Below are 16,903 nucleotides of genomic sequence, written 5' to 3'. Positions count from 1 at the left end.
TTTGAATTTCATTTTATTTTATTAAATCTTAAATTTATTAAACAGCCATCGAACTGGACAGCGCAGATCCCACCATCACCAATCTTTTAAAGCGAGCCACGGAGGTAGAGCTGTCTCCACTCTACCAAGGAGGAAACTGAGGCTTGCCCAAGGCCACACAGCTGGTAAGCCGCAGAGGGAAACCAGAACCCAGGCCTGGCCTTCCACTGTGCTCCCCACCCAGTGTCATTGTCAACGCTGGAAAAGACTCACGGAAATTGTACATGTGTGGGTGATAAGGCTGCCCAGTTAATCAGGACATCAAGTCTCTTGCTTTTGGCCCAAATTCTGTCGGCTATGCCCGTTATCACACATTGACCAGAAGCTCAGGCAGACCATTTATTAAAGTCTTTGATTTCTTGACATGAAGAAAAGTCAAAGCGGTGATAGAATAATCCCAGCTGGCGGAGGAGCCAGTCTTGGAGAAAACTGGAAATCTTCAATGACAAGAAAGCTGGACTTGGCCTTCTTGGCCTTATCTCCGCAGACCCCACGCAGCCCCTGGCCCCCAAATGCTGTCCCCTCTCACGGGGCACATTTCCTCCCTCTAGGCCTCCAAGAAGGCTGTTCCCTCCTCCTAGAATGCTATGCCTACGCCTCGCAATCTAATCTACTCCGTCCTCCGAGGCCTGGCTAAATTACCACCTTGACTCTGAGGTCTTCCGGGACCCCCCACAAAGACATCCTTCTCCCGCACACATCCATAGGACCTCATTTCTTCTAACTTTTACAGGACTAGAGATCCGGTCTTAATTATAGCCCCTTGAGTAAATGTCTCTAACTGTCCTGCTGGAACCAATGCTTCCAGCATTGAGGACAAACACCAGGATGGGTTTTCTCACCATTTACATGTATTTTAACCTCAGGATACATCCCAATGCCGAGCAGCAACTAGCAGATAATAAACATTTACCAAAGTGAACTGAATTATAATAGTGGCTTAGAAATTTGGGGACTCAATTTCTTATGGCTCTGTCCTCATGTCTTGTGATCCCAACAGACGGGTCCCCCTCTTATTCTGGACCCTCAATATGCACACCTGTAAAATGGAAGGCAGTAACGGTACCTGCTTGGTTGGGAGATTATTTGTACTTATTATATGTATTTAACAAACACTATGTGCCAGGCCCTTTGACAAATATTATTTTCATAACAATCCCATGAGATAGGTATTATTATTATTATTCTCCCATTTTATAGAAGAGAAAGAAACAGGCAGTGGAATTTAATAGATAAAAGAGAGAATGCAAGTGTGTGGCACGTGTCAAGTGGTACACAAAGTGTAGTTAGCATTTTCATTTCTGGATAATAAAGAGTCTACAGAATTGGGGGAAATTTAGAATACTTCCTTGAGGCTGGGCACATAGTAAGTGCCCCTCAAATTATTTGCTGCTAGATGAAGTCAGTCTCAAATGTACCAGGGATGTGCAGGGTGACCCTATCTAAGGCCGGGGCAGGCCCTGCTCTGACCCCCTGACTGTCAGGCAGCGGCCACTGTCTGTACCACTATCTCTACATTGATAGAGAGCCCCTTCCCTGTCCCTATCTTTCTCCAAGGACAGGAAGAATAGAATGACTTTGGAATGATCCCTCGTCTAGCTGTGCCGATCCCATGGGTGCATGCAGATAGGAGGGTCTGATTAAGTCTCAAAGGCAGGAGATACTCTTGACTTTCTCCAGTCCAGCCAGGGATTTTGACATATCTCCCCGCAGCCCAAGCCCAGTCGAAAAAGAGGAGAAGAAAGGACAGATCCAGGGAAGAGAATGAACATGAATGGAGCATCTATGCTGGCCATCTCTCCATGCCTCAGTTTCACAACACATGACAGTGATTCCCACATCACAGGGGTAGTTTTCAAGATAAAATTAGACCGTGTATGTAAAGCAGAGTTTCTCCGACGGGGATCTCTTGGGGATCCTGTAGGTCTGGATCAGTAGGTCTGGATAAGGCCCTGATTCAGTAGGTCTGGATAAGGCGCCAGCGGCTGGTGTGTGGACCATCCTTGGACTCAGAACACCACCTTGCACAAGTTATAATAAAAGTTAGCTCTGCATTCTCTTCTAGAGATTTAATCCTTAAGGAACATCTCCAGGGGGCTGGAACCATGTTCACTACTGGTAATTTCAATACTGATAATACCTCAGGTCCACTGAAGTGGAGTGACTTGCCCAAGCACAGAAGGCTACAAAGAGGCAGAAGCAGGATTCAAGGCCAAGTCTGTGGATCCATCCTCCCCATGCATCACGCCACCCCAAGCCCCACCCGCCTCAAGCAGCAGCCAGAGGCACAGAGCTGAGGACACAGCAGCCCTGCCCCTTCACCACATCGCCAGCCCCTGCTGGGCCAGCCAGGCCTCCGGGCAGGGGCCCAGGCTCCCCCAAAAGAGGCCCTGAGCCATCACCTCCACCACCCCCCCAGTGGCCTCCCCCTCCATCGCCTTATAAAGTGACCCGAGCAGCTCTTCTCCAAGTTGCAGTTAATTTTATATGGAGCGAACCCACTGTCCTCTCACTGCGGCCTCAGCCCCACAGCTTCACACATTCCTTCTGGAGCAACATTACCTAATTTAACCATAGCCCCTGCTCTCCAGGGCTCTCAAAATAGCAGCCGCCAAGGGGGGGAATATGCCCTAATGTTATCAAAATAAACAATTATCCCTCCTCCCCCACTCAGCAGGCACCAACCTCAGGACCCAGCCTTGGGGGGGTGGACAGGGAGCCGGTGGGGGGGGCAGTGAGGGGGCCTGGGGGAGACCCAGAGAGGCTGCCAAAGCCCTGTTCTCTCCAGCCAGCCAGCCCTCTCATACATGACCTCTTCAAACATGTTCCTGGGATCTCCCCATGCCCTGCCTCCTCCCAAATCCACCAGCCACAGGCCCAGAACCCATGGGCCACTGTGGCCCTGGTTTTACCCAAGACTAGGATTCAGCTTTCACTTTCTCCTGATAATAAAAATTATGATAATAACAATTGTTTCCATTCCCCAGGAATTAATCATGAGCTACAAACTTTCTGCAAGTTGGCTTGCTGATGCCCACAAAGGATTGGTAGTCTCTTGTTTCAGACGAGGAAATGGGTGCTCGGAAAGGTAAAGTGACTTATCCAGGGTCACACAGCCAGGGTTGGGGCGGCCAAGCCCAACTGCCCCAAAGCCCTACCCATCATAGCACCTTCCACCTGGGACTCCTGGGACTCCCCTGCAGGGTCCGAGCCTGGGTGAGGAGGAATACAGGGGTTCTTCTGTGCTGGCGGGTGGGGGGAGGGGCTTGCTCACCTGGTATATTATTGTAGGGTCTGCTCACATGGCTGGCAACAAACCACAGGGGCCTATTTTGCCTAGCTCACATTTCACCCAGATCCTATGGGCCCTAAGTCTGTCCCCAGGGCCCCAGGGGCACAGCTGGCCTGTCAATCTGTGACTCCAAGACCCTACTCCCTGTTCACCATCCTCCCCTCCCGCCCCTGGCCCATGTGCCTCAGAACTGTGCTGCCACATTAAAGCAGGGAACACCCAAGCCACTTGCTGACATACCTTGGGTGCAACCAGTGGTTAAGGCGCTGCGAGGGCGGGCCTCCCAGTCCCCTGCTGCCCAGAATAATCATTAACTGTGGCAGAGCCACGACAGAGAGCAGAGGCAGGAGCCCCAGTGGTGGTGAGGGTGCTGAGGCCCCTGGAACTCCAGGGAGTGGCTTGGACCACCCGGCTTGCTGAGGCTGGCCTGGAAAGATTAACCTTGTATCACTAGGGCAGGTGGCCTGGCCGGTGCCTTGGGGACACTTACAAGAGCCCGAGCCTCCTCTTCACTCACAACCTGTCCTGCCCCACTCCCCTCCCCTCTCAACACTATGAGGACCCCTAAGTGAAAGGTGCTGGACAGAAGGATGGACCCTGGGGCCTGGGCCTTTCTCAAAGCAGGAGAGAGGTGTGCAGAACAAACTGGAGCCTTTGGGTTTACCTAGGACCAAATACCAAGAGGCAATCTTCAAAGGGAGGGAAAGAAAATCATAAAATAATGGTTCCTGTTATTTGTCAACTGTCTCTTCCAGCTATAGGAGATTTATATGATCTCTAATCTTCTCTAAAATCCCACCAAGAGGGTATTACCATTCTCAGCTGACAGATGAGGTTCAGAGAGGCTAAGCCACCAGCCCAGCATCACAGAGCAGTAAGTGATGGAACAAGGATAAGACTCAGGGCTGTGCCTCCCGCCCATGACACTATCCCAAAGTACAACCTGCAGAGTTAAATGGAGCAGAATAAACAGAGGAGGGGGCTAACAGGCAACTGAAAGAGCCCCCTGAATCCTAGCCAGAAACCCCAAGGATGCTCCCCTCCCCTTCCCCCCCACAATCTGGATGTACCAAGTAAAGGTAGTCCCTGGGGCTTCTAGCACCTGTCAGGGCAAGAGCGGAGCCTTCTGGAAGATGGGGGGGGGGGGGGCATGTGAAGCTACCTGAGGACCTCTTTTGGAGTGCTGGAGGGAGGAAGGTGGGACCTACAACCCCCTCCCTCCGGAGTCCGTCATCCTCCTCCTCCTCCACCAACGTTTAGAGTTGAGAATTCCCTTCGGTTGCTCAGGTGAAACCAAGGTGAGGCCCCGGCAGGCTGAGAGCTTTGATCTTATCACACATTCCTGCCCCAGCCACCCCTTCCCTTCTCCCCACCTCCCCGCCCAGGCTGACTTAACCCTTTCCTCCACTTCCCGAAATCAAAACCAGGACAGAGCTCGTCTTCCCCAGAAGAGGGAGGAGACAGGAAAGAGAAGGAAGGTGGAAAGCAGGGCCCACGCTCTTCACTCAACTCCACATCACACAACCCCAAACCCGAGCCCTGTGCGCTGCTTCCATTTCTCCTAAATTCAAATAACCAGACTCAGCCTAAACAGCCCCCGCGATTTCCCCCGCATCCACGAGCTCATCTGAGACTCCCAACAAAACCGGCCTGCTCTCTTCTCCAGCCCTGGGGGTCTTCTCTTCTGCCCTAGCCCAGGGGGGAGCTGTGTCCCCAGGTCCCCTCTTCCTACAAGGGAAACAGACTGAGAAGCCACGACTAACAAATGGGAGCTTAGACAAAATAATGAGACTCCAGGTAGCTCCCAGAGGTTGCATGGCCCTGAAAACCTGCTCTTGCAGACCTCTCCCCCAGACGCCACACTTTTTATGGACTAGTCCACCACCCAGCTGGTCTCCCTAGCAGACTGTAAAGCTCCATCAACCCCTGGCTGGATTACACCCAACACCGGGCTGGGCATAGAACTGGCACTCCATAAATGTCTGCTGGATGAATGGATGGTCCCATTTTGCATCTGGAGGAAATGAAGCTCAGAGAAGTCAAACGATGTGCCCTGGATCACACAGGTAGGGCCAGGAGGAGTACAGGAACCTCGTGACCCCTGAACTACTGCTCATTCACTCAACTGACAATACCCCAGGTGTTAGCTCAGCAGCAGGTACCCAAGGGCACGGAGGGAGACTGATGTGGGCAGGCCGCCACAAGAGGGATCCCAGGTGCGCAGGAGAGGCCAGGTTAGATCTAAGGGAGCAGCTTGCCATCTCCTCCATCTGTTCCCTGGCTCGGGGCCTGGCACCTGTGGGGGCTGGTAGCGTCAGTGAAGGAAGATGTGGAGTTGGTAACGAGGTGGCTACCTCCCCGGCTCCAAAGAATGCCCCGACGGGAAGCTACAATTTTCTCCAAGAACTCAAAGTTCTGTTCCTCTGGGTTGGCAGGTGGCCAAAGAGAAAGGAAGGAGTCCATTTTGTGGATAGAAAAATTAAGGCCCAGAAAAGAGGGTCAGTAGCTGGCTGGCAACTAAGTGGAAGCCCAGGCCTCGACCTCCGGCCTCCTGGTCTGGCCAGGTAAAGGGTGGGGGGCTGGGATGGATGTCACCTCAGCTATCTTGGTGGCTTCCTCTCATTCTTTTCCCCATGTTAATGACTCCAGCAGCAGGCCCGGGCTTCCTGCCCACACACTTGACAATAATGTGAATCTAGGGACAATGGGGGCAGATGACTTCTAGACGCCTGCCCCGGATGCATTCCTCCTTCACCAGCCAAATCCTCTACGCTCTTTAGGTCTCGCTGCCTCCAGGAAGTCTTCCATACGCCTCATGCCAAATGGATCTTTTCCTTCCCTGACTACCTGCTCTTGTCTGTACTCTGAGTGGCACTGGGTGCTTATGGCTCATGCTTCCTGCCTCTGAAGGACCCAGAGATTCTGGCGAGGAGGGACCCTGCCTCTAATTTCTCCCAGGAGGCCTGACAGATGCGGACTCAGCTCCTACCTCCCTCTGCACTTGGCTGTGTGATCTTGGGCAAGTCACTGCTTTCCACTGAGCTGTTTCCCATGGGAAAAGAAGGGATAATCCCAAATACATGGGAGAGTGGACAATGCAGATAAAACACCCAGTACAATGTCAGCCCACAGTCGGTCCTCAAGCAATGAATGAACGAGGAAATGAATGGATGAAAAAATTCCTGACTCTTCCACTGTACAGGGATGCTCAAATGACACAGTTTGGGCCTTATATGTAAATCACACCTCCCAGCTGGGCCGTGTGGTTCTGTGCCTTGTACTTCACCCAGGTCCCCAGGATGGAGGTGGGCACACGGCTGGCTCCCAGCAGGCCCTGTCCGGCAAAAATTCACTGAACTCCAAATGACAAAACCTGTAGGCCCCACCTGTAGGAGTCTGGGACCTGACTGAGCAGGATCCAGGTTCCCAAGGGTCCCAATCCCAGGAAAAGCCAAATCCATCTCCCTGGGGAATGTTATCAGTAAGTTGGGATGGAGGCCAAGGGGCAAAAGGCACCCAAGTCTCCCAAGTAGGAGTGAGATAAGCCCACATGGCAGATATACAGTTTGCTGTATCCTCTGTCAAGGCCAGCCCAGTCTGCCTCCACCGCGTGGCCTGTCCTATGCCAGCCCTCCCCGACTACCCTCTCTTTATACCCAACGGGCTGGATCCACTGAGGGGGAGGGATGACAGCTTTGGAGGCAGACAACCTGGGCCCCACTCCCTAGTATGTAGCTGGGCCACCTACTAGACAGATGAATTGGGCCAGTCATGCCCCTGCTGTGCCTCAGTTTCCCCCTCTGCAAAATGGAGATAATAATGCCAACCTTGAGATTTCTGGGAGGATTATATGCAATAATGCCAGCAGGAAGAGGGCCCCGTGTGGGGCTTGGCTGAAGATAGGGTGGTGGTTCTCAACCAAAAGAAGGCGTGCATGCTCACTGAGCAATGGCTAACGATCTAGGTGACTGAGGTCATTGGGGAGGAGACCCTGAATGTCCCAGGGCAGAGAAGACACTGGTCTGTCCTCAGGAAACTCCGAGGTCTCTGTTCTTCTGGCCCAAGGGTCACAGGAAGGCAAACAGAGGAGAGAGAGAAGAGCCTGTGGAGTGACAGAGGCCACTGGGGCCAGGATTTATGAAGCCAGAATCTCAATCCATCCAGCCAAGAAGAGGCATGATCCCAGTTCCCAACTATTTGAAAACTGGAACCGCCAAACAAGTAGAGGGGATGAGTCAGCTGGGGTGAGGAGGAGAGGCCAGCAGCAGCAGGAGGTGGAGGCCAGAGCTGGCTCCTTGGGGGTGAGCATGGGGAGGCGGGGAAGGGAGAGATGGGGTCAGGGACCCGGAGGTGGGCTGGGAAGGGGCCAGAGGCAGCTGGGAATTCCCAGCCCCATGCCAGGAGACCATCTGTGAGGTCACCCAAGGCCACCTCTGAAGTCCTCCCCCTGCCAAGCCCCAGGCTGCCTCCCCCAGCCCACTGACGGGGACCAGGGGGAAAGATGGGGAAAGATGCCAGATGTGAAAAAATGAAACACCTGGACATGACACACCCTGGTGGGGAAGAGGCATGTCTCTACCCAGCAGCCCAAGGCCAAGGCGACAGGTCACCACATACTTGTGTGTCTCTTCCCCTTAGCTTAGCCCTGCTGCTTTTCTGAGGGTCCACGGGGGTCAGAGCGACGGCTGTGCAGCCCTACCATCCCTGGCAAGGGACCCGCTACGGGCTCCCTCGGGGCTCCCCGGGCAAGGTCTTCTGTCCTCTAGCAGAAGGAGGATGGGGCTGGGATGGGGTCCCAGGAAGCCCCCTCGCCAGTCCTGCTAAGATGCACGAACATCCTCTCTGCACCCGTGGGAGCTACTTGGCCACACCACTTGTTGCTCAGAGCCCACCAACTGCACACATCTGGGAAGGGGACAACGCGTCCACAGGCTCCAGCCTTTCCCAGGCCACACCCTGGGGTGTGCTCCCCTCCTGCTCCCCCACCAGGAAGGAGCAATCAGGGTGGAAGGGTGGACTCTGTCCTGCAGCTGTGGCCTCAGTGGGGGAAGGGGGGCAGTGACAGATCAGATGCAGTTACATCCAGGGCTCTTGGACTTCGAGGGAGCAGAGAAGCAGCGGCTTCCATTGGCTCGGTCACTGATTCCACAAGCAGAGCGCGGGGCCTGGTAAATAGTTGGCAGCAGTTTTGATCAGGAGAAGGTGTACCGTGCCGGGTGCTGGGAACCCTTAATCAAATATCACTCCGGCCTTGCCCTCAGCAGGAACAACACGAACAGAACAGCCACCATTATGTTTCACACCCTGAGTGAGGTGCATCCGCAGGGTCTCACGTCCATTGGGCAAACAGGCATCATGTTCCCTATTTCTGACCTGAGGCCCAGAGAGATGAAGCAACTTGCCCAAAGTCACAGAGCCAGTTGGAGCCGAGCTAAGACTTGTGGGCAGGGCCCTCTGAGCCCAGTGCCCTTGATCACAGTGCCCGGAGAAAGGGGCTCCGAGTCCGCTGAGGAACCAGACAGCACTGTGGGCGTGCCAGCGTGTGCCACACGCTCCAGGTCTCGGCAGAGAGCAGTGGCTGGAAGGACAGGTCCCCCTGAGCCTGGGCGGCCAAACCACCCCCTCTGCAATCCTCAGCAAGGAGCCCGGGCCTTCTTGGCCTGCTGGCTTCTCCCAAGGCCATTAATTTATTCACTTGATAAATGTCCACCTACTGTTGCCTAGCACCAGGCAAACTGCAGTGAACAAGATCTGAGGCCAGGTCCTCATGGAGCGTCCATGCTAGACTGGGGGGAAGGCAGTAAATTCTAAATAAGCACATAAATATCTAAGCATGAGCTCAGGCTGTCGGGTGTGAAGGGACCAGGGCCTGCAGCTCCTTAGATGTGCATTGGGAAGACCCCCCCCTCCCCCCGGCACCAGCTCCCTAGGCCAGTGTAGAGGCCCCAGCTCAGGCTGGGAGCGCGTGTGGTGTAGGAGGGGGGCCGACTGCTGTCGCTCTGAGTCAGGCAGGGCCGCCCCATCCCTAAGCCTTCCCCTCCAACGCCTCCTGGAGCGTTCCCATCTTAGTGGTCCCCCCCCCGCTTCTTCTGGACGCTCATCCCACAGACTGGAGACTTCCCTGACTCCTCTTCTGTCCCAGCCCAAACCTCATCCATCAGCAAATCCCATCGGGCCTAACTTCAAAATATATTCAACAATCAACTGCTTCTTCCCACTTCCATCGCCCTGGTATGAGGTCCCATTGTCTCCGGCCTGGACCTTGGCTCTCTGGCTTGTGCCCTTGACCCTCCACATCCTCTTCTCCGCACAGCAACTAGAGTGGCCTCTCATCTCACTCAGAAGCAAGTCCAGAGGCCTTCTCATGGCCAAGGCTCGGCACATGGACCATGCTCCTCCTCACTCCCACTGCTCCAAACACGTGGGCTTCTTGTTTTCCGCAGATATGCTGAACACCTCTGGGCCTTTGCACTTGCTGTTCCCTCTACCTGGAGTGCCCTGTCCCCAGGCCTCTGAAGGGCTTGCACCCTCACTTTCTTCAGTTGCTTCTACTCAAGTATCATCTTCTCAGAGGCTTTTCCTGACCGCCCCGTCCTACCTCATCACTCTCTCTATCCTCTTCCCTGCTTTCTCTTTTCCTCTGAGTACTTCTTGCCATCTGACATATTATATTTATTATCTGTCTTCCTGCACTAGCTATATTGCAAGTAACACAAGGGGGGGGGGGAATTTGACTTTTTGTTCCCTGCTGTAATCTCAGTGCCAGGAACAAGGTTAGGTCCTTAGAAGATGCTCAACAAATACTTGCTGAGTGAATTTTACGTCCACCATGCACCTGTAGGGGGACTTTAGTCTGTGGGACATTTAGTCACATACATCACTGGTCCATTCATTCATTCCCCACACACTGCAGGCTTTTGTGGACCAGGTACCCTCCCCACCCCAAAGCCAGAGCAAGGGCTGTGGTAGGTGGCCAGGAGCTGGACCTCAGGACACCTCAGGGATGCCACAGAGATGCTCTTAGGTCCCTGCAACTCTGGCACAGGGGGCCATGGGGGAAAGGAGGGAAGGGTGGGTTCTGGGGGCGGCTGATGCTCGAAGGCCCCACATTCCCAGGCCTCAAAAAGCAGCCTTGTTCCCGGGGCTCTCAGGCTTTCTTGATGGTGCCCCTAGCCCAGCCACCCCCAGCAGCCACAAGCCACTCCCTTCTCAAGGCCACTATTGACAGGGACCCAACACCAGCAGTGAGGCTGGCGGCTCCCCGCGAAGTGAGTTCCACACATTCTTCTAGGTTTCAGTCAGCCAGCCTGGGCGCTGGGGCGGCCGGGACCGGGGAGCAGGAGGGGGCAGCAGGGCCAAAGAGGCCAGGGCCTGGGTTGGGGCAACATTCCAGTAGGGCTGGGATCCTCAGCCCAACCTCCCTCTTCCTGGAAGGAGGGTGATGGGGACAAGGCCAGGGTGGGCCCTGGGAGGCGGGGGCACTGTGCTCGCCATATCCTTGGGAAGCTGCTGGGGGACAGGGTCAAGTTCACCCATTGGCTCTCCAGCCTGATGTCTCACAGCTGGGATGGACTGGGGAGGGGGGCCATGGGCCAGAGCTGAGAGCCCTTCCCACACATCCCAGTGGTTGAAGATCCAGGATCTACATGTCTGGCTTCCAAGTGGCCTCTCAATCATGGCTCTGTATCCTTCCACATCTTGGGCAGCCCCTCCAAGAGTCTCCCCACAAGGCCAAGGAGCCTTGAAGCCTCTGAAGACTCACTCTAACCCTGAGGCCCCAGGGAACAACCATGGTAACCCCGTGAGAGATCCATGCATGGTGGCTAGCCTTTCTTCCCCCCTCACTCCCTGCACAGGGTAGGGCCCAGCCTGGCCCCCTTGGGCCTAAAAGCCCTGGGATTAACTCAACCCTCTATAGGATCTCAGGGAATATTTGATGAGGAAATTAACTAACAAACCTGCAAATAAACAGGTAATCCCACAAGTGGCCACCCTGGAGTTCCATCTTTCTAGGCTCCTGCCAGGACAGGCATCTTCAGGGGGCCTCGTGGACGAGACATATCCACCCTGAGTGCCTCTGTCCCTGAAGCCAGACCCAGATATTCCTTGTCTGAGGCAGCCTCTGTACGACCTCAGACCTGAGTTCTTACTTTTATCAACATCAGTGACAACAGTTTTATCAACATTAGTGCCTGCTATAAGCAAGTGGGCTGCTAGGCAGAGTGGTGAGGAGAGAAGTCTGGTTTCAAAGCCTGGCTCTTGGTACCACCGAGGATATATGTAGGTGACCCACTGGGCAAATTATGGAACTTTCTTTTTTTTTTTTTTTTTAATTTATGATAGTCACACACACAGAGAGAGAGAGAGAGAGAGAGAGGCAGAGACATAGGCAGAGGGAGAAGCAGGCTCCATGCACCGGGAGCCCGATGTGGGATTCGATCCCAGGTCTCCAGGATCACGCCCTGGGCCAAAGGCAGGCGCTAAACCGCTGCGCCAGGGATCCCAATTATGGAACTTTCTGTGCATCAATGTCCTCTGCTTAGAGAATGAGAACCATACTAGGAGCTATGGCTTCGTGCATTCAACAGATATACTGAATGAGCACCTACTACCTGCCAGATGCTAAAGATAAAGCAGCAGCAAACAAAAATACGCAAGGTCCTGTTCTCATGGAGCTTAAATTGATTGGGGGGGGGGTGTAAATAAATAAACAAATACTTATCAGATAGCGACAAGAAAAAAAATAAAGCAGTAAGGGGACAAAGAGTGTTGGGCAGAGTAGTCAGGGATTTAAAGGAAGGGAGGCAGAGGGTCACATAGATATTTAAGGGACAAACGTTCTAGGTAGAAGGAACAGCAGATGCAAAGGCCCTGAGGTGGGAGTGTGTTTGGCATATTGGAAAAACAAAGACCAGTGTGGCTGGAGTGAGTAAGCAAGGGGAAAGTTGGCAAGAAGAGAAGTTTGAGAGGGAGCAGGGGAGGCTGGATCCCAAAGGGCCTCGTAGGCTATATTAGGGCAGGGGCTTGAGTCTGATGGTGAGCAGCAGGGGGAATGCAGGGAGGATCTGACACGTGAGGATTTGTTGAGAAACTCTGTGTCTGGCAAACAGTAGGCACCAATAAATGTGAACTGTCCATATGATTTTTGTCAGCATCTGGCCTGGCAGCCCAAGACTTACCTCCCTACCACTGCAAGCCCTGAACCCAGTCACCTTCTGCCACCTTCCTTCCACCCCTCTCCCCGGCTGCACCTCAGATCCACAGATCCCAACATGCCTGCGCTCAGACTAAGAACAGGTCCGGGCCGAGCCAGGTGGGGGCCACTACTCCCCAGACACAGGGAGCTGGGCCCCATGCATGGAGGGGTGGGGGTCCCTCTCTGCCCCTTCCAGCCTCCACCTCCCTCTATGGCCTGTAGCCCTCCCTCTAGAAATCCTCAAGGCATACTCACAAGCTCCACCTCCCCACAGCAGGTCTGGAGCAAGAGGGGCGGGGGCTGGGGCAGGGGGGTGGGCAGGGCAGTCAGTTAAGTCCAGGGAAGGGCTGAGGTAGCACGACCCCAGGGGGGGAAGGGGAGGCTCCTTTAGCTCCTCCATTTCCCCTCCGCCCACAGCCTCCCTAGTGAGGAAACCCAGCAGAGGCAGGAAACAGGTATCTCAGTGACTTCCCTCCTCAGTCCTGAAAAACACCGTAATCATGGCAGCCCCCTCAAGATTCCTGTCTCCTGGTGGGGCTGGCCCCAAGAAAGGAAGGGCTAAGGCCCCAGCAGGAAGAACAGGGATCAGCAGGCCAAGGCAGGCACTGAGTCACCCAGGCCTGGCCCCCACCCCAAGCAAGCCTCTCCACCTCCTCTGAAATTACTCCCACACTTAATCACAGACCACTGCTTCCTCTGCCTCCTGCCCCCAGTGAGGTCTCGAGCTCCCTAAGGACCACCTTACCTTCCTCTATTGGCTTGTGGATGTGAACCAAAGGGCGGAAAAGATAAAGGACAGTGTGGGTGAGGAGGAACCCAGGGCTTGCTGGGGCCCTGGGCTAGGAACCTGATTTCATGTAAAATATACAATGAACTTCTTATCCCATTTTACAGATGTGGAAACTGAGGCCGAGGAAGAAGAAATTGCCCCATATCACAGGCTAGAAAATGACTGAGCTGGGATTCAAACTTCTTGGGTCCAAGCTCTTTCCAGCTCTCCGCCATCAGCGTGGGGAAGGACTCAAGTGAAGACCTTGGTGTGGTTGCTGAGGAGACTATAATCCTGCAGGGTCGGAACTGCGTGTTGACCCATCTCAGTTCTGGGAAAGCAAAGACGGGGCCTGTTCCTGCTCACCCATAAACCCCAACCCCTAGCACAGTGCCAGATGCACTGGTACACAGTAGGTGCTTAGCAACAGCTGCTGAATGAATGAACCCCTGAACTCCCACTGACTGACTGTCATGGAAGGCTGCTCAATGAAGATATGTTGAATGAACAAGTGAGTGAGACGATTGGCTGCCATCTGGAATTTCTGTGTAAATTCCTCCAGCACACAGCACATAGCTCCACCCTCCTCCTCACTCGGCCCTGTGGAACCCTGTGGAACCTTGTGGATCCCTGTGGAACCTCGCATCCAGGAGCTCTCAGCAGGGAGCAGAGCTGGGGGAGCTGCAGAAAAGGAAGACATCCTATGTGCTAGGTTCGTGCCTACTTTCTGGAAAGTAAAGATCAAGTTTGGATCAAGCCTGGGAAGCAAGTGGATGGGCATCTGCTGGATACCCTGGGGTGAGAGGCTGAGGTGGGGAGTGGGGGAGGAGAGGTTCTAGGCGGGTGGGGCATGTGAGCTGAGGGGTCAGGCCCAGGGTGGGGGTTAAGGAGTGACTCAGGAGGGCAGAGGTGAGACACAGCGGGCCAGGCCAGGACAGGGATTCAGTCACTGGGTAAACACTGGCTAAGAGAAAGTCCCTCTCTTGGCTCTGAGAAGGGGCTGGGGGTAGGGGGCGGGGGGTTAGGGACAAGAACCGCCTAGGACCACCTCAAAGAGGGTGGGGGTAGCTGTGTGGTTCTCCAGGGCAGGCCCAGCTCCCAGATGTGCCCCCACCCACAGCTGCCACCAGCTGCCTGCCCACTGACCCCGCCCCGCCCTTCTGGAGTTCACTCAGGTCCTCGGAGCGTCCCTGGTCAAGCATTCTTTGCACCGGCCCGTCCAAGCTCAGAGCAGGGAACCTGGCTGTCGGGGCAGGCCTCCCCTGCACCTGAGGACCCCGGAAGAGGAGAGCTAGGAGACCGACCTAGGTCCCGTACCAGGCACTCTCAGGCTCCTTCCACGCAGTCCTGCCACGCACCTTCCAGCTCGACACTTCGAGGCCAAGCATTCTGAGTTCTCTTTGGGCTTGCCCGAGGTCACACAGCTCCGGGGCGAGGAGCAGGGATGGATTCAAGTCCGGGGGTAGGGCTCCAGGGCCCGGGGAGCGGGGGGGTGTCCACACACACCTCACTTCGGTCCGGAATGGCTTTTCAACTTGTGCCTGCCTGGTCCTAGCTCCCCAGGGGGCCGGACGGCCTGGTAAAGTTCCAGCGAGGGCTGATAGGCTCCCCATCACCAGTGAGTGCCCCCTCTCCAAGTTGGCACAGAAAAGGGTGCCCCGGCCCGGCCAAGTTCCCGCCCTGCTCCAAGTTTCTCCGCCTGGTCCCCAGGAATGGCAGGCCGGGCCATGCCCAGCGCGACCGGGAGGCTCCGCAACGTGGCCGGGCGACCCGGGGGCTCTCCCGCGGGCCGGCCCCGCCCCCGCCCCCACGCGGGGCTCCCCGGGCGCCTCTCGCCACCGCCCCACGGCGCAGGGGGGCGCAGGCCCGTGCCGGCCCGGGGTTCCCCCCCCGCGGCGGGCGCCCCCGTCCCGGGCCGGAGTCCCGGCCAAGTTGGCGGGCGCCCCCCGCCCCGCACACTCACCGCGAGCAGCCGCCCGTGCAGCAGCAGCGCCAGCAGCAGCGCGCCCGCCGCCCGCTGTCCCATGGCCCGGCCCGCTCCGCTCGTCGCTCGGCGCCCGCCCGCAGCCGCCCGCTCCCAGCCTGCGGAGTCCTCGGGACGGCGCGGCCCGCTCCGGCTCCCGCTCCCGCCGCCCCCGCCCCTCTCGCCGCCCGCCCCGCCCCGCCCCGCCCCGCCCCCGGCGCCTGGCCCCGCCCCGGACCGCCCCGCCCCGCCCCCGGCAGGCCCCGCCCCCGGCAGGCCCCGCCCCCGGACCGCGGGCGCCGCGAGCCCGAGCCCGAGCGGCCGCGCTGCCAACTGGGCCTTTGTCTGGGCCCCCAGCCCCCTCGGCGCGGGCCGCGGCCCCGCCCGGCTCCCCGCCAAACCCGGCCTGGAGTGCGGGATGGGACGGGGCCCGCTGTCACCCCCTCTCACCCGGGACCCCTCACTCGGGCCGCTAGGGCTCCCGCGCTCTCGCACACGCGCGCACACCCCGCGCTGGCCTCCCCACGACCTCTCACACTCGGCCTCGCCCCCACCCCCACCGGTGCACACCTGCAGACCTCACGCCCTCCCGCGTTCCCGCGCTCGCCCGCTCTGTCTTCAAAACTGTCACCCGCAGGGTGACATGACTTACACACACACGCCACCGCTCAGGTTCCTATTAACTTTTTTTTACGCAGACTCACAAGTGTGAATCCCCAGACCCGAAGCATCAGGACGTGTTTTCGCACACAAATTCGCCTGTGCCTTATACACAGGCCCGTATCATCGGCTCATGCACGGGTTGGCTTGTCTTTTTTGCATTTTTCTCCCGCACTAACCACAGCGCCTTACAGTGGGCACTTGGGAGTGAGCTGAATTGCCCCGCACACACGCACCATTTTCCCCATAAACCACGACACATCAACTTGTATTGACATACATCAGAGACCGAGTGCCAGAGACACACCGTTCGCACACCCAGGCCCAGACACAGATGCTCCAGTGGCAAATCCCAGTCCCCGCTGATCCACCACTGACACAGACCCACAGACAGCACACTTGGCCATGCCACTGGGCCTCTCTGCCTGCACTCAGGTCTCCTCTCTGCCTGAAAATTTCCAGGGCAACCCAGGCTGCTGATGGGTGGAGAGAAAACTGGTGTGTGTGTGCGTGTGTGCATGTAGCTTAGAGGAAAACCTTTTGAGTAATGATGGAGGGGAATAAAAACTGAAGTTTCCATTGTTTCCTATGAGAGTTGCTAGGTTCCAGGGACTCAGGGCTGGGTTTGAGGCCAGGAGTGAGGTGAGCTGTGGACAGAAGGAAATGCCCAGCGACCTAGGCGGCACCAGGCTGGGCTCCGGAAGGCGTGTTCCCTGTGATAGGAGCCTGCAGGCTCCCCAGGCACTCTGTGGCCTCCCATCCAGGCACAGGGGGGTGGAGGTGGGGGACAGACTAAGAGAATGTTAGCATCCTGACCCCCACCCCCAGGTAGATGTTCCATTCCCCAAAGATTGGGTTCTTCGCCCCTTGGGGTATATTTCTGGGGGACCAGCTTAGAGCTGTAAGGGGCAGAAACTACATCTGCAGTGGCTTGGCCAACTACCCGGCGCTGACCCAGATGCCAGGCACAACACTGAGTGAAGG

General features: G+C 56.3%; 1 protein-coding gene across 6 annotated transcripts in view; it reads right to left on the bottom strand.

Annotated features, from left to right (window-relative positions):
• HSPG2 (heparan sulfate proteoglycan 2) overlaps positions 1-15,415 on the bottom strand; it is a 99,258-nt gene extending 83,843 nt beyond the window's left edge. For all 6 annotated transcript variants that reach the window (XM_072827931.1, XM_072827932.1, XM_072827933.1 and 3 more), the window contains exon 1: positions 15,260-15,415. In XM_072827931.1, the coding sequence (XP_072684032.1) occupies positions 15,260-15,322 (63 nt within the window). In that variant the 5' untranslated portion in view covers positions 15,323-15,415. The remainder of the gene's footprint in view (positions 1-15,259) is intronic.
• Between the last annotated feature and the right edge of the window lie 1,488 nt (positions 15,416-16,903).

The sequence above is a fragment of the Canis lupus genome, chromosome 5 (genome assembly GCF_048164855.1).
Source record: "Canis lupus baileyi chromosome 5, mCanLup2.hap1, whole genome shotgun sequence".
NCBI lineage: Eukaryota > Metazoa > Chordata > Mammalia > Carnivora > Canidae > Canis > Canis lupus.
Note: the sequence above shows the minus strand (reverse complement) of the source record. Positions and strands in the feature narration are given on the sequence as shown.